Raw genomic sequence first — 26,629 nt, 5'->3', positions numbered from 1 at the left:
ATCCTCACCCTTATTCCAAGATTCAGCATTTTTACCATTGATAAACCAACATCTCTGAACACGGAAAGCTACCAAAACCACACTGAACCTTGAGAATATTTTCATAGTCTTTTTCCATTATTAGGAAGAAAGAACATTCTCACAGTAAGACAAAGAAGTTAGAGTGGTATTTTCAAAAATTCCTAAGTGACTTAAGAGCACAGTTCTTATTGACAGTCTATGGAACTTGTGCTCCTTTATGTCTTTCATGCACTTCTGAAAATACCTCCATATGACTTGGGAGGTGAGAGTTCTATTCAAAGGCTGGTCATACTCTTTCTTTGTGACCTTGGACAAGTCACTTAGCCCTACATTTTCAAAAGTCTGGCCTTCCTACTCTATTTTCAGAAGCTTGTCCACATTTTCTATACTCACAATTGACTGTGGACACAAAAATTACTAGTTGGAGAACTGCTTAAATTTTGCTCCAAAATCAGTTTAACCATCCAGCTGCTGACAAAAGACCAAAACTCTTTCTTCCACATGCTTTGAAGACAAAATGCAACCTTGCTACATAGTGGGAATTTTTAATTTTTTTCATTTGTTGTTAGCCTCCATGGTAGTAGAGGGAAGATCAATCAGGCCCAGTGGCCAGACTTTGCTGAACTGAGGGCCACAATGATAATGTACCAGGAACCTCCAGGAATCCAAGAGGCACATCTAAACAGAATAGAGAGCACCTCTCTGGATCTTTAATACAGAGTGAAGACAGCTCATGGAGATAACAGATCCCAGCATGCCATGCTTCTTCTCATGGCCTCAATTCAGACTGAGATGGAGCATCATCTTCTGGAATTTACGGTAGCATTTCCACAGACCATATCTCTCTCTACTGAAGTGGAAGGAATCCCCAGGATATATTGTAGAATTTTGTTGACTATGTCTGGTTTGCAACTGCATTTTGGCCATGCCTGATAAAGGTCAGGTGATGCTAACAGATTAAATATAATATAGCAGTACTTTTAAATCAAAGAGCTTAAACCAATTAGAGATTCTCCATTCTCCCAATTTCCTCACCACCCCCAACAACTACAGCAATATCTCTCTGCTTTCTGAGAGTGTATGCTGAAATTCTCTATGATGCAAAAGCTGTGTTTGCAGGATTGCATCTTCCTTTAATTCAAACTGAAGTACTAGCTGGAGGCCCTGACCTTAAGTACATTCCTTCATATCAACACAATTTGCTTTCATATTCCTGTGAACATCTACTTTACAGATTTCCAACTGTGAAAGGCGTCTAGTCGGCTGTCAGAATTAGAACTTAACCTTCATAAAATGGCAATCAAAAGTGTGTCTTCTCTACTTAATAACCTAACTCCCCACACAGAAGTGATAGCTTGAACTACTTAGAAGCGACAGCAGAGCATACTTTACCCCTTTTGGCCTGAAGTAGCCATCAGTGCAGGTCTCACAGTTTATGCCTGCAGTATTGTGTGTACAATTAATACACACTCCACCCCCAGTGTATTCTCCATGGATATTCAAACTCCGATTTCTGTCTGCAATATTCTGATCATAGTAACATTCCTTAGTCTTCCCATGACAATTGCATTCTGGAAAAGAAACAACTGTAATAGCAAACCTCACACCCAGGCTACAGACATGCAGAAATAACATTTTTACTGAAGTATTAACAACATCCTTTCATCATTTTGACATCTATACCATGAACATGCTACAAGATACAAGGACTACAAAGAATCTATTGAGATGTTAAAACTGTTAGCAACATTAACATTCACCAAAGCTAAAAAGGAAGCTTAATGGAAGTACTTCATCTACATATAATGCGTGTTGGAGATGGTCACAACAAAGACTTTGAATCCAAACTTCTTCAAATTTCAGGACAGTTCAAATTTGAATCTTCAGATCCAAAATTGCCCCCCTTTGGCTTTTGTCCCAGGCTGAACCCAAAATTACAAGAGGACAATATTCTGGTTCGCTTGCATGAGATTTTCACTATTAAAATGTGTAAAACAGTCTGCAAGATTTCAGTACTATTGAATCAACCCTTTTATCATGATTTGGCCTCAGACCCCAAACCCTAGGCTCAACTTAACCGGGATCTAAACTCCACCTCCCTGGCCAACCTCTAATATTTTCATGTGTGTTATAAATGAGTTTGGTGCCTGGTTTGTATAAATGTAGAATTTTGGTAATTATCAATTCCTAAATTTAATAAAGAGGAATCCCTGATCCAAAGCCCACTGAACTCAGAGGGAGTCTTTCCATTGACTTCAGCATGCTTTGGATCAGACTCTATGGGCTTGTCTGCACTATTTAGGTACAGCCCTGCACCTAAAGGGCTGCAAAGAGCATTAGAATAAATGCATCTGCACTCCTGTAGCCAAATGAACACTCATGTACAGTAGTATTGCATTTTAATAGGTTCAGAAATTAAGGTGCTTTGTGAACATCAGTGTTAACTATTATTATTAGAGATAGGTGAAATTCCAGCTTTTTGAACTTTGTTTTCATTCCAAATCAGAATGAAAAGTTGAATATCAATATTTTCCAGAAAATGTAAATTTAGAAAAAATGATTTGGAAATATCAAATTATTTCATTTAGACAATGTTGAAACATTTCATATAAATATATAAATATCTTAGTCAAAATTAATTGAAATTAACCATTTTTACCTTATCGAAACAAAATGAGAAAGTCAAAACAAATTGTTTTGATATTCTCCTATTGAAAATTTCAGCAAAATTGACATTCTCACAAAACATTTTAATTTTGACAAAACTCTATTTTTCGGTGGAAATCTGTTTAATCAAAACTTTTTCAATCACGTCTATTAATTATATGGTTAAATATAGCATAGTGGATCTAAACAACATGTGGTTTACATTTACAATCACTTGCAAGTGTTATTTTGAAGTTAAATGAATTCTCCAGAGGCTTAAGGACTAAATACTACTCAGAGTGACCAGGAGTTAAGCTAACACTTTTTCATTTTGCTTTGCTTTTTTATAATTTACCTTCACACTCAGACTTGACCAGGAATGTCCCAGCTTGCCAAGGCTTTTGATGAAAACCGGGACAGCAATGATCACAACTGTCTCCACATGTGTTGTGCTCACATTCACAAGTAGATCTCTAATTTACATTAAAAAAAAAAGAAAACAAAGTACTAACACAGCATGATGTTATAACAAAGCAAAGACAAGAGCTTTGAGACAGGTGGAGGTTAGGAATACATGCAAACCAGCCCGCCTATGACTGACAACCTCTCTTATATTATCCGGTTTTCTTCAATGGTCCTTTACAATCTATTCATCATATTTTTATAATGATCTTAAATATTTCACACCTGTGCCTTTCCAGCAATACATTTATGCAAATTACTGCAAGCAAAGTGATCTACAACGGATTACAGGTATATTTCATTTTTTTTTAATGTATTATAGTTTTAACACAATTCAGACAAGGAATATTTGCATAGTGGCAGAACAGGGTACTTCACCCCACTGCAATTGACATTAAAAAAAAAGAAAACAAAGTATTGCATAGGCAGAACATCGAAACAGAATTTTCTGTAGAACCCTTTCTGGTTCTGCAATGTTACCATCACTCTTCCAAGGCAAGCCTAATGGAAAGGCATAGCTCTAGGGTTATGATTGTAGTCTGACAGTTGTTCTTTGAGAATAACTGCAGAAATGGTTCAGCATTTGTTATGCAGATCTTATGAAAAAGATCTATAAGAATAAAACCAACAGGATTCTATAGAAATTACTCAGAACTACAGATATTTTTACAGAATTAGATTTTTTGAGAGGGCTTTTGAAATATCCTATTTCACTGTATAGCAGGGATATGATTTTCTATTAAATTCTATAGGATGGTTCAGAATCCTATAGAAAGATTATCATTTTCTATAAAATTCTACAGGACTTCTCCATAAGGGAAAGCTGGGTGCGATCTCACACTGTTGAATGCTAGTAGCATTACAGATAAATTCAGCAATTTCATTTTAGTGTTAATGTGTGCATACATGTGTATGGAATTGAGAAGAAGCTGGAGAATTCGCCTTAAACTGAATTCCTTGTTTGATTATGTTCTGATAGAGCTGAACTTGAGTGGAAAGCTAAAAATATAGAAAAAGAAATTATAACCATTAAATTGGTGATGTTTGTTTGTTTGAGAAGAATCATGATGAATACCATGGAAGGAATAGAAAGACTGAGGGCATTCAGTTTCCAAAGCTAAATCATGTAACTTCCTGTCAGTGCTGGAGAGTTTCCAAAATGAATGGATTTATTCAAAGTCTTTTTTTTTTAACGAGAAAATCTTTCACTGTTACTGTGATGGTGGATTTCAAAGTCCATCATTCTGACTGCCAATGTTATTTCACCCTGGCACAGGTTTTGGTTATATTGTCTAAGTGGGGAACAGACATCAAATTCACAGAACTCTGTCAATGGGGAATATTCGTTCTCTACACCATGAATAAAGAGCCTAGAAATATACGTACGTTAGTTGCTGGATCCAAAGGACAAGCCCTTGCATGGCCAGAACAGATACACATGCCTCCAACAGATATATCTTTTACAGAATAGTAATACTGTAAGACAAAACAGAGAAGGAATTGCCAAATGGATTACAAGCTGCAGGTGGCCAAGTACTGAAACTGCTTATTTTATTTCCTTTTTATTTATTACAAAAACAGCAGATGGTATGGTAGGTAACTGCTTCCTGAACATCAGATTCAGGCCTCAGTGAAAAAGAAAAGGGATCAAATTCTCTGCTGGTGTAAATTGTCATTGCTCCATTGAAGTCAGAGGAGCTGCACCAATTTATACAGTCTAGAATTTGGCTCACAGTTCACATACAGCACACAGATATAGAAAACATAAAGGCTAAATATTCAGAACATAAAAGAGCAGGTCATATATGTCAATTTTACCCCTGTGACGGAAGAAAGCTCAGAACCCATGGTGAAAGTACACTAACAGTAATGGTACAAAATCACACAGCAAATACATACTATGTGTTAAAGGAAGAACCGTTTTTGTTTGTTTGTTTGTTTGTTTTTAAACAAATGCTATGTAACAAAGGCCTTTAGTCATCTCAGTAAGGTAATGCTTTGGCATGCCCCGGACAGTGAGAAGCACAGTTAAAATCTCCTGCTGGTCTGCAGATTTACCTGATAGGAAATGGGGGTGGAGAGAAGGGAGAGTTCCCTATCCTGATTAATGTACTTATGGTCTGTCAGTCCACCCACTGACCATTCCCTTCCGACTTTGGTGGGGATAAATGGCCCAGACAAAAGCAAGGAGTGCATCCATGGTGATGAAAGAATACCTGCAATATCCTTCAAATAAACAGGCTTCAGTAGGGCTGAAACTGCTTATATATGGGAGAGATTTATGGCTGGTCTTACAGATCCCAGACTAGAACCCCCAGATGCACGTAACCATGCAAAACTTAATTAGCAGTAGCACTGCTGCACGAGATTCTGTAGAAGACTGAAGACAAGGTGTGGCTTGGCAGGGACCTCTCCCCCAGCCTAATTAGATTGAAAATATCCCCTAACTAAGCTGAACACTCCCACTCTTCTTAGTCTTTCCTCAGATGGAAGTCTTCACATTCCTCTGATATTTGTCATTGCCTGTCTCTGCACACCTTATATTTCTGCCATATCCTTTTTGCGAGGAGGGAGCAGAACTGAACACTGTTCTCCAGATGAGGACATACCACTGCTTTACCTAAAGGCATTATAATAATTTCAGTATTACTTTCCATTCTAACATTTTTAAACCACTGGTGCATCATGAACAAAGCTTTTTCACTGAGCTATTGCAATGTCTTTTTTTATGAGTAGTTACAATTAATTTTAAACCAGCAAAATATATGAGCAGTTCAAATTATTCCTTCCACTGTGCATGACCATGAATTTGTCAAAAGCCAATTTCAGTTGCCATCTTGTTGACTATTCACCTAGTCTGGTTAGGGTCCACTGAAGTGCCTCACATTTTTCTATAATCTTGGCTAGCCTGTGTAATTTTGGGTTATTTTCAAATTTTCAAATTTTGCTAATTCACTACTCACCCCCTTTTCCAGGTCATTAATACATTAAACAATAGTAGATCTAGTATGTAACTGTAGGGACATATTTAAAATTATTAAACTGTTGCCATATTGAAAATTGACCATTTTTGCCTAACCTTTGTTTTCTGCCACTTAGCCTAAAGGTTACTCTAAACATATGTCAGCCAATATGGCCCGAAAGGGTCTGTTGGGGCAGCAGGGAATGGGTGGGTGGGTGGGATACAAGGGAATAACAGTTATGCCCTCTTTCCCCTGTCCACACCATCTGGATGCAGCTGCCATAGGTAGGAAATAGTACAGAAACCACTGTGCTAGTTCTAGCTACCTGTGGATCCTCCTACTGGTGCTTGAGCAGCACAAGGCGGCCTTATCTAGATGATTCAGTTGTCAAGCCTGCCTCTTTTAGATCAGCTGTGCATCCTGTCTTGAGATATGAGCAATTAGCTTCCAGACTATTACTGTCTACAGTTAGGAACTATTAAAATAAATAACACTCATAGCAATGGAAGAATCATTGTTCCACCTTAAAGACATATTGTCAGTAAGTGGGGAAGGGTAATTAGATTTTGACCTCAGGGATTTACAAGGTTTATTTTCCGCTCACAAAAATTATTCCCGACTCCAAACTCTCAAGTTTACCTAGTTGCCAGCTGGTGTTCACACAGCTGGGAAGTTTCCTACAAGCACTAGTGTAACACCAGACAAAGTCCTGAAACTTTAGCTACCAGATGGAATATGTCTTTGAAATGACAACATATAGAGTAAAACACTAAACGATGCAGAGATGAGAACGAAAGCACTGCACGCCTCCTTTGCTTATACACTAAAACATGTTTTAAAACGGATATGAATAATAGTAATGAAAGAAATATCTTGAATTAAAATGTTAACGCCAGTATGATCCAAAGGATATTGAGGAGATGGCATGAGGGGCAAAAGACATTATCTGACGACAGTCTCCTGCAGATCATCTGTACAATAATCCCACAAGTCTTTACAGCCAGAGTAGAACTGCTACTGGTTCTTCACGTTAACAACACCATTAAACTGAAAATACAAACAAACTTTCCCTTCTGCTGAGGTGAAAAAAAAAAGAGTGAAGAAAGGGGAGCTATTTATTTGCCACTGGGAGTTTGACAGCAAACAGAAGCTATTCATATTCTTCCAAGATTTCCTGTGGTGATCAAAGGCAGATACAATATTAGTAAGGATAGTTCAGAATCTATTATACAGTTCTATGCCTTTACCAGAACTTACCCTCCTTGTAACTATGTGGTCAATTTCATTGGGATCTTTGTTTGCAAACATCATTAAATCAGCATTCAGTGTCCGTATCCTCTGAAATCTCAGTCGAATAAAGCGAGCTGAGGTGAATTCCAGCAATACTTGGGAAGGATCATCAGCACTAGGTCGTCCATTGATCAGTGATGTGTGAATCTAAAGACAGAATTATTGAAATGATCAGATTAAATGAATATAGCTTGTGAAAATGCCAGCAAATGTCACAGTTATGGTGTCAAACCAGATAAGGAGGCAGGGGACCATGTACTATTTCAAATATTTTCTTTTTTAGAAAGCAAATATCCCCCTGCCTCCAAAAAACTGATTTATTGTATATTGAACAGCTTCTAGAACAACTGGCTCCAACCAATATATAAATCATAAATAATAATATGTCCAAACCTAATGCAGATAAATTCTCCTGTTCTAGACTGACCTCCTATTAAGTCATTGGGCAAGAAATTTAAGAAAATGGATTATGCGGGAAGCGTTCTTGGAAAAGTTCTGCCAGAAGAAAACATCACATGTAATAAAATACCATTCTTGAGCACTTGTGGAAAACCAAAACATTTTACTCTATGGTCTGGAGTGTTAACTTTTGATTGGTGTATCTTTATTAGATGATTTCTTGAGGTCCCTCCCAGAAACTACATTCTATTATTCTATCACTAGCTGATGAACAAAAAGAACATGACTCCATTTTCAGATCCCAGATTGAATACGCAGGACTGGAGTGGAGAATGAAGGAGTTGTAGCAAAGTGACCATGATAGGGTTAACTAGGTTGCCCAGAGTGTTACAGGATAAAGCCTTGCTTCACTCATCCCTGACTTCCTTTTGAAAGTAAGAGTTTTCTCCCTCCCACACCAATGTTCCCTCTAATTTTTGACAGGCCATGTGCGCAAAAAATTTCTTCTGTGCAAACTGTTGTACTTCTGTGCAAATTTCTGTGCACACGGTGTTTCGCTGTGTGCCTGGGGTTTAGGATCTGTGTGTGCGCGCACACACGCACAGCTTAGAGGGAACAGTGTCCCACACACACTTTGAGGCAGTGGAATAAAGCAGCAAATTCCTGCCTACAGTCCTGTGAGTCAAGAGTTTGTTTTGTTTTGTTGGACTGAGCACTTGCTTTACAAAAGGATTTATCTGTATTATTTTTATGACTATCATATTCACCTGAGTTCATTTGTTTGATATAATCCTGCCTGACTGAATGGCATTAAATCAAAGGATGCTGCCAAAGGGGATGTAAACAGGGAACAATACAATGACCAAGATCAGTTACCACCAGAGAGCATATCAAGGGATCTTACGGAAACCATGGGGGACCTATTTGTTGGGAAATGACCATTTATCTGTCTCCAAGCACGCTGGCAGATTAATTTTTCTCAGTTCTGAACCTATGATCAACGGGGCACTAAACTAATAAAGAGCCTGAGCTTGAGAAAAAGGAGGTGTGAACAAGCAGCAGCTGTTCAGTGGGAAACATGAATGAGAGAGAGAGAGAACTGCAGAGGAACATGCTTCCAGCCTGTCTTTTCCAGCCCAGCGACAAAGTTAACTGGGCTAGGTGGTAACTGCCGAAACTTGCAAGGGAAGGATAAAGTTTAGGTGAGACCAGATACCTATAGATTTTTGTTGTTTAAACACTTCTCTGTGCCTGCTGTGTACTTTTGGGTGAATAAACAAAACATTTGGAAAGAGAGAGGCTGACACCCCGGTATCTAGTCGGAGAGTGGTAGAACTGTGGGATACCACCCAGAGAGCGGTGAAGGTAGCAGAACCTGTCACCTGAGTGATACCCTTGAGAGAGGCTGTATAAGATGCCACTCAGCCTGTAACTGTGACAGTATGCTGGGAATGGGGGGGTTTTGTAGCCTTGTGGGAAGAGTGCAGAAAAAGTGCCTACAGGAGAGACTGGGGGAGATTACCGGTGCCCCTGAACATTACAGCTGGCAACTAGGAATGACACCTTTTTACTTACAAAAAGGCCAAGTTGAATCTGGAAGTCATTGTGACATGGACATGGAGCCCCCATAATGGTAGTTTTATAGAATGCTTTTTCAGAGTAAAACTACACTTTAAAAGGCTCCATGGGTCTATCTGCCAGGAACCCATCTCTTCTGTAAGCTAACACAGTAACAGTAATGATTTCCATTTATGCTGTATCTTTCATACAGAATGAACATTAAGAACTATATAATCCCATTTTAAATCTATATAGGCATCACTTTACATACCCACTCAAATGTAGCCACCTCTTTGGTGAAATGTGGTGCCTGTTAAACATTGCACACCAACACTACACCTCGGTTTCGGAGAATAAATGAGGAGTATGTTATCAAATTGAATGTGTAGGGGGAATTTAGGTAGGCAAAATGTAATTACCCAAATAATTTCTCCTTCTTTTCAGCATCTGTGAAGAAATCATTAATTTCCCCCAAGAAACATTTTAGAATCTCCATTAATAGTGCAGACTCAGATGTTCCTACTTCTTAGAAGAAAACAGAGTACCTAGGAAACATTTGCCATTAAATAAGGAATATGAAGCTAGAATTATAACTATGACTCATTTAAATATGTTTTTTTAAAAAGAAGTTTCAGCTTTTGACTAATAAAATATTGTTTCAATTTAACACTTTTATAATAAAATTTTAGTGTTTTTCAAGAGAATACATTCATTTTTTCAAACTCTTGCACTTCCTGAAAGCACTATTAGCATGCCGGATGACACTCAAGGAAAGAGGAAGATGTGGTCCTTGCCCAGGGCGGTTGTTTTGCCACCAAGGTGGAAAATGTTTTCGGCACCTCCCAAGCCGAGTGTGGCGGGGGAGGGGAAAGGCCAGGCAGATCAGCAGAGCAAAAACAAACAAAAACTGCCCGGGGGATGAGGCCCACCCCTTCACCCCAATGTTGATTAGGCACCCAGAGCGACAGCCCCTGTTCCTGCCCCAGGAGCTTACGATTCAGCCCCAAGAACTGTCCCAAACAGTCTAGAGTTATCTGAGGTACGTATATGGCCTCCATTATCATAGTATCTGAGCACCTCACAGTTTTTAATGTATGTCTCTAAGCCCTGTGAAGTAAGACAGTGCTAATATCCCCCTTTTACAGATGGGGAGCTGAGGCAGAGAGAGACTGAATGACTTGCTCAAGGACACACAGGTATTCTGTGGCAAAGCTGAGAATTGAACGTGAGTCTTTCAATCCCAGACAAATGCCCAAACCACAGGGCCATCCTGACAAATAAAACCCCAGTTAGGAAACAATCTCATGCTTTTCACATCTTGCAGTTGCATTTATTAATAACCAATTCAACAGGTCATTGATTTCATTGGAGCACTTTGCTGAATTAGGTACTATTCAATACAAGGGCATCAGAATCTGGCCTGATATCTGAAGTGATAGCTGTATATCCTCAAATAGTTCTAGCTACCAAATAAACTCTTTTCTAGATTCATTTTGGAGTCTAAGCTCTTTTACAACTACTGCACATCTGTCTGCTGAAACCTCAGTCACATTTATCTAAACAGGGATTCCTTTGTCCTTCCATTTCTAATAGATCTTGTGCTTGGAATAGAGAAAAATTCCAATGATGACCTTAAAGCTGTCTGTAAAGCACCTGTAGCTTCAAAGGGGACTTTTTCTCTCTGTTTTAATGAAATAGACACAACACTTGTGCTTCACATGGCAGTATGGTTTCAACTTAAAATCAACGCAAATTTCAACAAATAAGGTTGTTTTTTATTTTAAATCATGCAAATTTTCTCATTTAAATGAATAAACCATATGATAGCTTCTTGAGGAATTCAACAAAACAGTATTTCTTCTACTCACAGCTTTGGTATTTGAAGTGAGCTACTTTGCCAAGCAATCTACTGAGTGCAGTCAGTCCCAAGCTGTTTTGGGGATATAAAAAACCTCAGCTGTTTGGCTATGTTGCTCGAAACCTTCACGTTCACTTTCCTTTCAAATAAACTATATCACTGGCTGGGATGTTTTCACTGGTGCAATATCTATATGCTGATGGTTAAATAAACTAGTCTAGGTCCTGATTTTACTGGAAGCTGTAATTCTTTTGTAAACGATGAATGCATCTCAATTGAACCTGTCTCAGAGATGCATTAGGAGAATACCAGCTCTCCAAAGTAACCTTTGTTTACCAACATAGCACCCCTTTGTTCCACTCCTCACCAGTTTACTTTGGATTTCATAGTAAAGCCATTGTCATATCAAGCCTGGTATACTACCTAAGGCAAGACAGTGAGTAGTACTTGAGATATTTCTGAGGAAGATGAATATCCCCCTTTATACATCTTACCAGTAGTGCAATGGAAGGGGAAATTTCTTTCTGGCCCCTGCAGGAAGCTTCTATCCTGAAGCATAACAATAAATTATTGAGGAGTGGGAGGCAGACATTTTATTCTTAAAATTATTAAAAGCAGGACATATTGTGAAATATTCCTGAAACATTATGCAAAAGCATTAAATATATGAAGATGGATAATAAGCAGTATAACAGTCAAATGAGTTTTATACAGTTATTTGGTAACTGTATAAGGTCCCGTTTGCTGGTTATCCAAATATTTTAGCTCAGCTACAACATACCTGCTTTAACCCACCATTTTGTCTAATTATTTCTACTGGTAGTTTTATTTGCTGCAACCTTCAATAATGGAATGATGGAATAAACCCATTGTAAACAATTCATTTTCAACTCATTTAAATTACTATTGGCAAATCAATCCCTTAGCAGCTAGTTCATGGAGCCTAAAGAGAAAAACTCTGTGGGTGTTTCTTCACTTGAGCTTTTAAATTAGGATCCTAAGCTCATAATTTCAGACATCATTAGAGTTGTTTTCAAAACAGAAAAAAAAATAGACTGGAAGCACACGTAACAGATGATTTCTAACCAGATGATTTCTCATAGCCTGTGTCATAATGTTCCTACATAAAATAGTTAGAATTCCTTTCTCTGTATAATACATAGTGTATTAAACAGAGTTTGCAGCATTTCTAATAAATGTCTGACTCTCTTAGTAAATTAATAGTTTATTATACCAAAGACCAGTTCCTATTCTATGTATTGTTAATGACTACAGAGCTGCTTGAAATGCAATGCTTTGAACTTGCAGGAAAATGTCAAGGGCTGTGCATGCAGACTCTAACTCAGCTAACTCATTCCCCCAAAGAATACAGGCAAATATCAGCTTAATGAACTGTTTAGCAAATAGTATTGTGTCATTGACAGCTACGCCCTACAGCTTAGGCTAAGTAGGACTTCCTCTCTTCAGTTCTACTTTGCTTGCTTTTGTCATCTTCTTGTTTCAATTGCACCTGAAACTTAAATTGCTTCCCCTAGCCATTCCTCTTCTACAGTACTGCAATTCTTGCATTTGTCATTTTTGGATGAAAAATAATTTGTCAAAGACATTGTCCTCCATGAGATATTTAAACAGATTGTTACTTGTCAAAGCAATAGTTATTAATAAATCATAGTATAATATGGAATTCAATTCTCCTGAAAGTATATTTGTCATTTTCCCTTTGTTGCTGCAGCAACTAAGACGAAACATTATATTCAGTTGAAAGTTTCAGCAATAGTTGTGCATATCTAAACCTATAAAGGATTTAGCCAACAGATACGAAGCACTGTACCCTTACAAAGACAGCCCTGCTTGGTTTTGTACTATTGGCTTCTCAGAATATACTTGTAAATGTTAATCTCATTCATGTCACTCTGCAGACTCCTTAGCCCCTTAAAAAAAGGCTCTTGCTTCTTTTGTGTTAAGGACTAAACAGCAGAATGTGCTAAATTGGTTGGGGGGAAAAGGCTGAAGGCTCATCTCTTACAGGAAGTACAATTTTCTCAAAAATGCAAAATTCTGGAGCCCTTTTTATATGTGGATTGTGTTTTTTAAGGAGATTGGTAACAGGATCTAGAATCTTCAACCTCCAGGTTGCCAGTTTGAGCCTTTGTTAGTTTGTCAGCAATTCAAAGTTATCATTTGTTGGCTATTTGGTGCTTGATCCAAATTCCCTTGAAGTCATTGGGGATCAGGCCTTTGACCCCTCTGAAAAATTAATTGGTGGTATCAGTCCAAGTTTACAGATGTCAACATCGCAAAACTACTGCCTAAACTGGTAGTTTTAGCAGTCAGGCTAAGGACTGAAGGTATGGCTACACTGCAATTAGACACCTGCAGCTGGCCTGTGCCAGCTGACTCAGGCCCACAGGACTCAGGCTAAGGGACTATTTAAATTTGGAGTAGACACTCAGACTGCAGCTCGAACTCTGGGACCCTTCCATCATCCTCAAACCAGAGCCCCAGCCTAAGCCCAAATGACTATGTAACCCACACTCCTCCTGGGTGTGGCGTTCTGTCCCATCTAATGGCACCAAGACTACTTAAAGAGAGAGATTAATGAGTCTCCTCTACAGCCTCAGCTAAGAGCCATATGGCTTTTAGCTCATGCAGTGGAGGCGCATGCACTAAGCGCCAGAGGTCCCAGGTGTTCAATCCCGCCCGCCAACAACGGGGGTCTGTCAGTGTTACATCCACACTACATTTAAATAGGCCCTTAGCGCAAGCCTCACAAACCCAGCCCTGCCACGGGTTTTTAATTGCTGTGCAGACATACCCACAGAGAACATAGAGACTGCACTAATTACTGCTTCGTGGCAGCGGGAGCTGTAGCGCATAGCACCTCTGAACATTATGCAATAAGCTCGTGCTCCTGCAAGTGGTCCCTCTTCACCAGGGTTGAAGCACACTGGTGTTATGAAGCTTACTCTACCTCTTATCTCGTACTCTGAATAAAGTACTTCAGTCTCTGGGGTTATCAGTCTGGCATCTTTCACAAGCACTAAAAAATTCACTTTAAAAATAGATGGCACATTTCCCAAATATGACATAGTTTTCATTAGTTCACGATAATTTTCTTTTAATGGTTATGAGCTTATTTTTATTATTATTATTGGACAGTGATTGTTAAAGAAGCAAACCATTCCATGAGCATAGCTATACAAAAACAGACAAGTATTTATTAAATTGTAAGTTTTCTTAAGGGAAATACCAAAAAAAAAAAAATAGTACTGATTCACAAGTTTAACCAACGGGGGATCTAAATAATGATAAGAGACCTCTCCCCACCCCATGCTCCCCAAATTTGCTGAGTCTTGATTTCACTTGTTCACCATGAGGCCGTTCTGTGATGCCACTGCATATTCCATAAATGTCCTAGCATACCTTCTGATAAGAGAGCATTTATGGTGTGCACTGTGGGATCACAGAAATTTCATGGCCAAAGCATGACAATGACTAGAGGAAAGAACCCACCTGAACTTGACCAGCTTTTTAAGCAGTTCTGAGGGGATCCCAAATACAACTACTGATGTAAAAGATGGGGAGTGTGAGCATTCAAAGGATCTTTTCTTTAATAAAGGGCAAGGAGGGTGGGGATAGTACAAAAACAGTGCATTTAAAAACACTGAACAAATACACCTGCTACTGAATATTGTTACATAAACTGCATTGATGTGCCTTTACATTATACCAACCATGCTTGTTTTGAGCTATGATTTGCAAGAACGAGTGATTGGGGAAATTTAAGTAACACATTGTGCTTTTTCTTTGTTTTTGTATTTCAGTTCCATATGTGGAGGAGCCAGTTACAATCACAGTACAAGGCTGGAGCTTAAGCTCTATCCAAAGTGCCAGAACCTGTGTCATTTCAGCTGGAACATAAACTTGACAAATAGTTTTGAAAAAACAGATGGGATGCTCTTGAATGGGAAGCATTCAATGCCTTTTAAATCATTTATGATGTTTTAAAAACAAAACAGGAGAAGACACAAGACATTCTGCTGTAGAACATGAGCATTTTTTGATCCCTCTCCCACTCTAATCCAGGTCTTTCCAAATGTGGTGTTATTTTATGGGGGCTAATAGAAGAAAGAACAGAACAAATCCATTTCTAAGTAGTACAGAGAGAACAGCAAAGGTCAGCAGTGGTATCATAAATCTGTCTAAACAAACTAATTTGAAATATGGCAGATTTAAAAATTATAGCAATCGAAATAATTATATCTTTCTCCTGACTTCTTTCACTAATTGCTGTAATATTACAAAAACTGTAGCACTTACTCAGAGTGGCTATAAATACAAGTTCTGACAGTGTTTTGTCAAACTTTTAATGAGTTTTTGTAATTCCACATATTTAAAAGAATATGACATAAAGTCCACTATAAATGTATAAAAAAGTGACCCCTTTTCCTCCTCCTGCCCTTTATTTCACTCTCCCTTACCTCCTTTCTCACCTGGCGCTAATGAACATCAGCTGCTCCTTCTCTTCATCTCCCTGGCTCCCATCTCCTCATCTATCTTCTGATATTTCCTCCAGTCACCCTACCACACACATGCCCAGCACCAAACCAACCCTGTCCCAGCCCCCCACTAAGTCTTTCCTGGATTTTACTAATCAACAAAATGAAACAAGCAACCACATTAACTCATTCACATCCTCCTCTACACTGGTTCACTTTGGGGCCCTATACAGTACTAGACTAGATAGATAGATAGATAGATAGATAGATAGATAGATAGATAGATAGATTTACTTAAATCCATCTATCAATCGATCTATCTAAGTAAATAATAAATGTTATGAAAAGTAATTAATGATCCTATTCAATATACATGACATTTTCAGCTGTATATTTCAGACAACAGTGCAGGGTATTCAGATATCCATTCCCTTCAACTAATTATTTAGGAACCCTAAATTCCTTCCTCTCATGCACAAGAAAAAAAAATATGTATAGTTTGCTTAGTGCACCATGGTATGATTCTTCTGCTGGAATGAAACCAACCACTGGCCACAGCATGGCTGCCAGCCTAAAAGAAAAAGAGCAGCATTGTGATTGTCATCCCCATGACCCAAATAAATGCTGAAACTCTGAAGTGCATTTCCCTCAGGAGCCTTGCAAGTTTACGTAGCCCTAAAACAGTGAGTCAGGTTTCAAGTATGATATACACATATGATTAGCAAATATAGGTATAAATCTTTGTATTATTATTTGGGGATATTGGCAGATATTTATTTTAATCTGAGCTATTTGTATTTCGATTTCCAGTTAACAATTACAGTCAATAGAATCATAAAAATTAGGCAGAGAAATTTCTATCTTCCACCCCCAAACTATGAAAGATTGTTCAGTACAGTATGTACTTTATAAATTGTTACTTTTAAATCATTTGCAACGCATTATCCCAGAAAGCTTTATGATTCATGTTATAAATCATTGTTCTGTTTTCCACAAATGGCAGAAATTACAACAGAGTGTCTGCTGAGGGACAGAGGAAACGCCAAAATGGAAAAAAGGATTGTCTCATGTGCTACCAGGAGGAAGTTTTGTTTCCAAGTTGGCCCCCAGGGAAATGACAGCAAACCTCTTTCCCCCTTGTTTTCATACTAATGACAGATTGCTGTCCAGCTTATTAATAACTTTTAAGAGTCACTTTCATTCTGGTATATAATTTAAATATGCTTATCTAACAGTAATTCTATATCCTCTTTACATTTTACAAGTTGAAAAGGTCACAAGCTAGGTTTAATGCAAAGAAAGAGATCTAATGCTCTGCAAAATAGCACCAAATTTTGAAGAGGCAACTAGTATAGTTTTCTTTTTCTTCTGGCTCAACACCAAAGCATGTAGCTTGCTACAATGTATAGTAGTGAGGTGCAGGACTATTTGCACACCAGTTAAACAGTTGAATTATTATCATTATTTGTAATTTAATAGCACCTATAGGCCCCACCACATAATAAAAGTTTGCCCAGACAATTTCCCCATGTTGAACAAGCATAAATGTGTCACACACGTAGACAGCATGTCATATTTCACTATATGTTACATGTTTTTGAACTGCATTATATGAAATATTAGTTAATATTTCTACATTAGTTAATGAGACAGTATACTATTGTGTAAGTCCAACATGTAAAATGTATTCTTATATGGCACACATGTATAAGAGGATAGATGGATAGATAGATAGATAGATAGATAGATAGATAGATAGATAGATAATTTCTATGTGGGTCACTCAAGTTCCATTTTACTCAATGAGTCAAAAAATACTGTAGAGTCAGGCAAACAGATCCACACTTGAACCTTTTCCCCAAACTCTCATCTGCACTGCCTCGTATTAATTTGGAAAAAGATGAGTTAAACTTTTTGTACACTTGTTTTTTCCTGTTTGTGTTCTCATTTGAACTTTCCAACTCCAGCTAAAAGTGTAAGTGCCAAAATACAGGAAGAAAGGGTAGTCTTCAGCCCAGTTTTGCAGACTTAATATTTTGGGCTAGTTTGTACTATTCTTACTCCCACAGGTGAGCACTTATTTACATGAGTAATCCCATTCAACTCAATGGAACTATTCATTTTAGTAAATAATGTGAGTAGGGATTGCACCTTCCACACCTTTATGTTAATATAGCACTGTATATTTTCAAAGCACTGAATGAGGGCCTGATCCAATGCCCACTGAAGTCAATGGGAGTCTCTCTGTTGAGTGGACTTACGATTAGGTCCAATATCTCTATAATATGTCTAAAATTTCTGTTTTACAGTTGGGAAACTTGAGGCAGACATTAATTCAGGGGTGGCCAACATGAGCCTGAGAAGGAGCCAGAATTTACCAACATACATTGCCAAAGAGCCACAGTAATATGTCAACAGCCCCCCATTAGCTCCCCCATCTCTCTTCCAGCGCCTCCCACCCACCGGCAGCCCCACTGATCAGCACCTCCCCCTCCCTCCCTGCACCTCCCAATCAGCTGTTTCATGGCATGCAGGAGGCTCTGGGGGTGGGGAGAGGGGGAAGAGGGCAGGAAGGGGTGGAGTGGGGCAGGACCTGTGGCAGAGCCAGGGGTTGAGCAGTGAACACCCCCCGGCACATTGGAAAGTTGGTGCCTGTAGCTCCAGCCCCGGAGTCGGTGCCTATACAAGGAGCCACATATTAACTTCTGAAGAGCCGCATGTGGCTCCAGAGCCATAGATTGGCCATCCCTGCATTAATTGTCTTGCCCAAGACTGCACAGCAAGTCAGTGGGAAAGCCAGGATTAGCACTCAGGACTCCCAAGTGCCAAGCTACATGCAGTAGACCATGTTGCCTGTGTCTAGAGTGTGATTCTTGCTCAAGAAGTGTAAATTGTTTGAAGGAAATGCTTAGCACAGGCAGGCCAAATTTTAGAATTGTTAATAATAAATGACTGTTACTACAAGTTTTCCCACTATCCTTTGTGTAACAATCAAGTAGGTACATCTATAATTCAGCTGGAAGCATGCTTCCCAGCCGGAGTAGATAGACAGGGTCTAGCTCAAGCAGGGCTACCATGCTAAAAGTGTAGCCAGAGTAGCACTGGCAGCAGCTCAAGTTAGCTGCCTGAGTAAGGTTCCTGGTGGGTTTGTTACTCAGGCTGTCAGCTGTGCTACCCCCACCTACACTGCTATTTTTAGCATGCTGGCTCAAGCACAGTTAGTGCATGTCTGTCTATCTGGGCTGGGAAGATGTAGATGTACCCTGTGTCTTCACTAAATATTGGTGCAAAACAACATCTTTCCTTTCACACATTTACAAATAAATACTCTAAGGGAATGCACAGTACAGGTGTCTTGGTTTTAATTGTATAATAATTTCAGATAAATTGAATTTTTTCATGCCCATGAGAAATGCCTTGAGAGATTACAAAAGAGCACATGGAGAGAGAGATTATTGGCATTATTATTCACGTTGCAGGCATCTTTTCTGTACCTGCTGCTGTTGCAGAGAACAATGGTAGCAACTCAAGGCAAACTGACAGTTCAAGCTCTGGAGTCAGATTTCCACAGGCAAAGACAACATACAAAATGCAGTTTGGGTGCTCAGAAGGTCAAATTAAAAATGGAAATAGTAAAGTAGATATGATTGAATTTATCCATAAATTCCTATGCAAACCCCTTTTTTATGTATGTTGGAATCACTATGTGCACCAAGTTATCTTTTATTGAGTAGAAAGATGTCATAGCAAATTTTCAATCTCACTGACACTGAATTGAATACCTTTTAGTTTTGAGTACTGTTGGAAATGCTGACCCTTTGACCTGTTAGTGTTGGCAATCCCCAACTCCTAGTGTACAAGGATTAAATCTGGCTGTGGGGAGAATTAATTTTACAGTTTATTTGTAAATCCCTTTCCCCTTTCCTTTCTTTGCCTCTCCCTATCAACCAGTCATATTCTAGCGAACAGGCCAAGCATTAGGGCATAAAGAAGAGAACACTAACAGGCAAGCATTGAGCAGTAGCAGAGTTTGACACTCCTGACATCACTGGTCTGATACTAGGACAGAGGAGCTTTAAATCCCCAGGTAAATGGGGTCTTGGAAGCAGTGGTGCTTATGAGAGAGGCCTGCTCAGGTGAATGCCTCCCAAGTTTTTGCACTTCCTCAAAGTTCCATAGGCTGCAGAGCTGGGGGGGAAGGGCGGACATGGACCAGACAGTTTTAAACAGACCTGTATTAAATCAGTATGGCTACTGTTTGAGAATTGCAATGCTGCTGAAATTGGACCCAGCCACCCCTTCCCTACAGACAGAGGGGTGGATGGTCCAAATTTCAATGTGTGGCATTCCGACGCCACTGAAATTTGACTGGCTGCCCCTCTGTCCAGACAGAGAGGTAACTGGGCCAAATGGTGTTGTGACCTGATGCATGGGGAGTCTATACCTGTAAAGCAGACTGCAAGGGAGTCCATCAAGAAGTCAACTCCTGGAGGCACTGGCTCATGCACTGAGTAAGAGAGAGGGCAGGCTCCCCATCCAAGCAAAACCCATTGTCTCTATGTAAGAGGGGAAGAGACCAGGGACTGGAACAAAGTCCCTGCCAGAGGGAGAGGAATTTGCCCCTTCCTCCCAAAATATATCTGAGGGAGTCAAGGGAATCAAGCCCTGCAACACAAAGATGACTGGAAGAAGGAATGAGGCAATAGAAGGTGAGCACATGGCAAGTGAATGGAATGGCAACATTTTAAAATCAAACCACTTGTCTCTCAGCTGCAGCCATAAGTGCAGTTTTAAGTTGTGTCTAAATTTTTTCTAATGAAAAAATATTTGTCTTTTGTTTATTTAAGGATTCTCATTTTCCTTCAGGCTCTTACTGTGTACTTCAGGCTTCCACTTGTATGGAGGAAATAAACAAAGACTGATGCATCTGTTCAGTCAGATAAGCCTTTTTTTTTTTAAGCACAGAAACAGGAAATTACCTCTTGACCTTACACTTACCTTATTACCATTTCAGGAAAACCACGGGGTTAAAAGTTTGAGGTAGCAACACAGCGTTGCCACTATTGCTATATCAACATTCTTACCATAGTAAAAATGGTGACAGGAAAACTCCTGTGAGGAAAGGGAAGGAAAAGGGAAAAGACAACAGAATGTTACATCACCTCCTCTACATCCTCAGTTTATCATTTGGCTTAGGCAGTTGATCTTAGGGAGGAAGGAAAGTCTTGTTATTAAAGCCTCGGATTGGGACCCAAAATACTTGGTTTCTATTCCTGGCACACCCTACATCAATCACACGGAAAGCCCTTGCCTAAGTCATTTGGTCTCTCATTTTCCCCCCTCAGTGAATCTTCAGCTGGAAGGGACTCTAGAAAATTGAAATATTGATTTCATAGTTTCATAGAGTTTAATGCCAGAAGGGACCCTTAGATGATCTAGTTTGACCTCCTGCATATCACATGCCATTATATTTCACCCAAGTACCCCTATGTTGAGCCAAACGCTTCATTTAAATTAAAGTATTTTAGCCCTCAGGAGACTACACTGCTGTGTGCCACTGTCAGAGAAAACAAAAGACTGAGGTGTTAACTTCTTTGTGAAAATATCCTCAAAACACTGTTCCCCCATCTAACACAAACAATGCTTAAAAAAAAGCTGAAGAAGATGCAGCTGCTAAGTGTTTAGTAATCTGTAGAACAGCTTGTGCCTCCTAGGAATCTATGGTTGAAATCCTTTTCTGAAGGCTTTGAGGATATGGGTAGTTCAGAGCAATGGTTCTCCCACATTTTGTGAGAAAGATCCTCTTGTGAATTGCCTCTCTTCCCAAAAATCTTTACTTTCATCACAGAGGCTCTTACAGAACACCAAAAGGGGCTTACTAAATATAATTTTAGCACTGTGTGCATTGGAAACAGTAGCTAGAAGAAGTGCAGAAGAGAGAGATTTTTCATTCCAATGTCTGCCATTGGTTCTAACAGTAGAATCACGTTAATGATGGTTGTGGGGAGATGAGAAATGCCCACAAAATCCACCAAAATTGTTACATTGGCACCTAGATCACCTTGATCGATCAGTCTTTCAGCCCTCAGATAGATTGCGCCGATCACAACATCTCTTCCATTCTTCTCTTATCCTGGCCTTCCTTCTCCATGTGCAGCCATGCCTTTGTATGATAAAATCTTCTCATCCCTTTGGAGTTTGGCTGAGTGGTCATTTCAGTTCCTGTGGGTACTACTCAGTGACAGCTACAGTCCATCGATTGTCAGTGATCCTAGCTATATACCCAGCCCATCACATTTTACTGTACCTGCTTTGAACAATGATGTTCTGCATTCCACTCTGCTGTCTGATCACTTCATTGGGGACTTGGTCACGGATTTAAAACCCCAGAATTCTTCTTTCCACCATCCTCTCTGGAACAGACAGTTGTTGCTCCTCTATCTTCGTCAGCAACCATGTTTCGCTGCCATACAACATTGCCAGCAGTACTGTTGAGTTGAAGAGGTTGGTGTGCATTGCCTTGTTGATTTTTCCTTGGAAGATATCCTTGATAGAATTGAATGCACATCAACTGGCTTTCTTTCCTTGCGAGAGTTCCCCTTCCTGACCGTGGCGCATGTTAATTTCTTGGCCTATATAGACGTATTGTTCAACTTCTTCTATTTATTCTCCTTTGAATAATATTTGGGCTTTTGGCAAGGTATCAAAACACATACATTTTGTTTTAGAGTGGTTCATTTTCAGTCCGACTCAGTTGCTTTTTGTGTTGAATTCTCAGAGCATTTTCTGTAGTTTTATAGTGTTTTAAGCAATCAACACAATATTGTCCACGAATCTAAGGTGGCTTAACTGCTCTCCATTGATGCTGATTCCACTCTTCCAATTCATCCACCTCATTACCATTTCAAGGCAGGCTGTGAAGAGTTTCGGTGAAACTTTGTCTCCTTGCTTCACACCGTTTTTGACTGGGATGTGAAGGGGAGTGTCAAATAGAGTTATATCCATAGTGCAGTCAGAGTTTGCTTCCTTTAGTAGTTTGATGTAGTTTTTGTCAATGCCCTGCTCTGCAAGAGCTTTCAGCACTGCATTGATCTCTATGCTGTTGAATGCTTTTCCATAGTCAACGAAGGCAATGCATAAATGCAATTTGTATTCCCTTGAGTGCTCCAATAGCTGGTTTATAGTAAAGATATGGTCCAAGGTACTGAAATTCCTTTGAAAACTTGCCTACTCTCTTAGCTGCTGCTCATCCAGACTCTGTGACAGTTGATTTGTTACTGTAAGCAGAGTCAGGATGAGCTCTACCCTGACAGCTGGTGGCGAGTCATCGTGGGTTGTGGAAAAGAACTTCAGGGGCTGATCTCATTTGCATAGACACACTCACCCCGCCTAGATGGTCACTTTGGCTGCTGTAGGAGCCCCAGTTTCTCTGTTATTAGGGCAGGAATAAACTATGATTATGTGAATCAAGGAAAGTGGAACTGTACTTGGCCTTTTGTTATGATGGAGGGACTCACCATCAACTAAGCAGCACTCGCTAGGCAAGGGTCATGGGTTCCAAAACCCAATGAATAGAGAGAGGCTGGGGAGAGGTATTGATACTTGGTGGTATGGCCCTCCTGGTGAGGGCCATATATGCTCATTGCACTTCCTCCTCTCTCCACTGTGGATTATCAGAGCTAATTTTGATTCTATTAGGAGTCTAGTTACAGGCTGCTGAGCTGAATTCACTTTGGGCCGATGTTGTACCAGCACTGAGGCTCCCCTACTACAAGCTGAAATCACAAAAGAGCTAAACTTACTAAGAGCTGAAATCACTGAGTGTTGTGTTAAGTAGTTGGGGAGCCTGAAGATATAGTGCGGAGCAGTTCACGGGGATGGCTGGAGCGGCTCATGGGACAGCTGGCAGAGCAGAGCGGCTGGTGGAGTGGAGCAGTTTGTGGGATGCCTGGAGCAGCTCATTGGGGGCGGCTGGCAGAGCGGAGCGATTTGTGGGACAGCTGGTGGAGCAGAGTGGAGCCCCATGGAGAGGTGGGGCGATCGGCTTTGGACCATGTAAGGTGCCCCTTAGCCCGCCCCCCCCCCTCCATGCAGGTTGGGAGGTAAAACTCTGCAGATAAACTTTCAAACTCTGGGGCTGCACTGACCGGGGCAGAGACTTTTGGGTTGTTGGACTTTTGGGACTTTGGGTGATTTGGGGTTGCTGGACTCAAGAACCAAAGGGAAAGGTTATGCCCCAATTTGCTTGGGGTGGGTTTTTTGCTCATGGGTTGTGTTATGAATCCTGCTGGTGGTGTTTCCCCAACATAATGCCACATTGTTTCTCTCTGCTATTAAAAGGCTTTTGCTACACTCAGACTCTGTGCTTGCAAGAGGGGAAGTATTGCCTCTTGGAGGCGCCCAGTGGGGGTGGTATATATTTGTCCCAGGTCACTGGGTGGGGGCTCGAGCTGGTTTTGTATTGTGTTATTGGAATGGAACCCCTGGATACTGAACCCGGCCCTTGTTTCTGCCAACTCTGATGGGCAGAAGGGTTACATTATTATTTTGGTAAATAGCTTGTCGACATGTGAGAGCGGGCATATTGGATGATAGTTCTTTAGATCTTCATGATTGCCTTTCTTGTTCAGCAAACTGGCATTGGACTCCTTCCAGTTGGATGGTATATTTTGCATTCCTAAGAAATGGATAAACCTCTGAAAAAGGGTTTTCCAGAGGTCATGACCTCCAGTTCTTATCATTTTGGTTGTCAATACATCTTTTCCTGGACCTTTTCATGCCTTCATTTGGTAAATTGCATGTTGATTTTTGGGTACAAGGACTGGAAGTATGCGCTCGTTGGTCTGTTGAAATGTTGGTAGTGGGATATTTATAAGAAACGCAAACAGTTTAGTGTAGAAATCTTTGCAGACCGCTTCCATCCCTGTTCTGTCAATTACTGCTTTTCTATCCTTGTTCTTCAGCACCATTATTGTCAACCTGTACAGCGTTAATTCCTGTTTGCATTTTTTGAGGCTTCTGCGATCTTCAGCCGTCTTTAAGAGCCTCTCATTTTGGTGCTTCTCAAAGTCCTCCTTTAGTCTTCTTCTTACCAGATTGCAGAGGAGAGAGTACTCAAGTTTGTTGCCATCATTTCGCTTCATATTCCTCTGCTTCTCTAGCAAATTCCTCGTTTCCTCTGAGATTCTTCCCTTAACTCTTTTCGGTCTCTCTTTCTCGGCTAATTTCATGCATTGCCTCAACTTATCAGCGACATTTTTAAAGTCCTCATTGCAAGTTATCTATGAGACACTGTCACACTACATTTGTATCTTTCTATGTATCTAAATATTTGTTCTACACTTATTACCATGGCGTTTCAAGTGCCAAGAACAACTATAGGGAAAAAGGAGAGAAGTGTAATTATCAAATGTTTATGTGAGATGAAGAATCAGACTCTAAGCACCCAAAAAAATCAGGGAGCAAGAACAAAAGGTCTGAAGGGAAGAGGAGGTAGAAAGCAAATAAGGATGAAGAAATGAGAGAGAGAGAAGGCAACAAGGTAGAGGAAGAAGAATCTTAACAGCAAGAGCCAAAGACAGAAAGTGAAAGAATGAGGTCCAAGTGGGACAAAATGTAGGGGCATAATACTCCTAACGTGGCCCCTGTATTTGTGGAATGATTTTTCCAGATCATTTATGAATATGTTGAACAGCACTGGTCCCAGTACAGATCCTTGGGGGAATCCTTGTTTCCTCTCTTTTAACCAGTTACTGATGCACGAGAGGACCTTCCCTCTTATCCCATTACTGCCTAGTTTGCTTAAGAGCCTTCAGTGAAAGGACCTTGTCAAAGGCTTTCTGAAAGTCCAAGTACATTAAGTCCACTGAACCACCCTTGTCCACATGCTTGCTGACATCCTCAAATAATTCTAATAGATTGGTGAGGCATGATTTCCCTTTACAAAGCCATGTTGACTCTTCCCCAACATACTGTGTTCCTGTATGTGTCTGATAATTCTGTTGTTTACTATAGTTTCAACCAATTTACCTAGTACTGAAGTTAGATTTACCAGCCTGTAATTGGCAGGATCACTTCTGGAACCCTTTTTAAAAATAGGTATTATATTAGCTGTTCTCCAGTCATCTGGTACAGAGGCCCATTTAAACAATAGGTTACATACCACACTAGGTAGTTCTGCAATTCCATATATGCTTATGGAGCAGATATGGAGCTGAAGCATTATTTATACATAAAATTCTATACAATACAAGCCAGTGAATATATGTGGTTCCCACAATGAATAACTGTAGTTCTCTAAGTACCAATCAGCAGAACATGGTGACTGTGAGAGAACGCATGATCAATACATGTCCTTTTATTTGTCTCCACTATTCTCCTTCGGTTTGTCTGCCTTGCTGTCTCTGACATCTAACAGCTCCTTTCTAAATCCCTCTTATTTGCCTGCTCTATTTATGAAGAATCAATATTACATTAATACTGTACATCTGGCCACGGGTAGCATGCTTTTATCCATTATGCTGCAGACTTATCAAATTAAATGAGACAGTGAGAGTAGGTTGACACTGTTAAAGTAAATAACCTACTGTTTTAGTACTTATGACCCACTAAAGGTGTACATTTGGGCTGAAATGGCTCAGAATAGTGTAAGTAACTTTAATGGGTTAGAAAATAAAGTAGCTGTTTACAGATCCTAGGAAGGCCACTGTATGCTTAACTTTATCTACAGACAGGCATTTTGCTTCCAGCGCGCTACTGATCTCCTGCCACTGGCTCAGAAAGATCAGAGAAGAGATGTTAGGTTTGAACCAAAATGCCTGGCCCACGTGTTAGGTAATGGCAAATATGGCCAAAATCCATCTATGCCAGATTCCTATTCCCAGGCAGATAAGTTTTCCTTGCAAAAATACAGCTAAAGTTTCATAACTTTA

The 26,629-nt window shown here is 39.8% G+C and overlaps 1 protein-coding gene across 2 annotated transcripts in view; it reads right to left on the bottom strand.

The window, feature by feature from the left end:
* The window catches only part of LAMA2 (laminin subunit alpha 2), a 457,344-nt gene that overhangs the window by 268,921 nt on the left and 161,794 nt on the right, over positions 1–26,629 (bottom strand). For both annotated transcript variants that reach the window (XM_037894776.2, XM_037894777.2), the window contains exons 5-8: positions 7,350–7,529; positions 4,516–4,605; positions 3,023–3,140; positions 1,414–1,592 (exon numbers count right to left, since the gene is read on the bottom strand). In XM_037894776.2, the coding sequence (XP_037750704.1) occupies positions 1,414–1,592; positions 3,023–3,140; positions 4,516–4,605; positions 7,350–7,529 (567 nt within the window). The remainder of the gene's footprint in view (positions 1–1,413; positions 1,593–3,022; positions 3,141–4,515; positions 4,606–7,349; positions 7,530–26,629) is intronic.

Source organism: Chelonia mydas, chromosome 3, assembly GCF_015237465.2.
Source record: "Chelonia mydas isolate rCheMyd1 chromosome 3, rCheMyd1.pri.v2, whole genome shotgun sequence".
Classification (NCBI taxonomy): domain Eukaryota; kingdom Metazoa; phylum Chordata; order Testudines; family Cheloniidae; genus Chelonia; species Chelonia mydas.
This window is presented reverse-complemented; position numbering and strand designations above follow the sequence as displayed.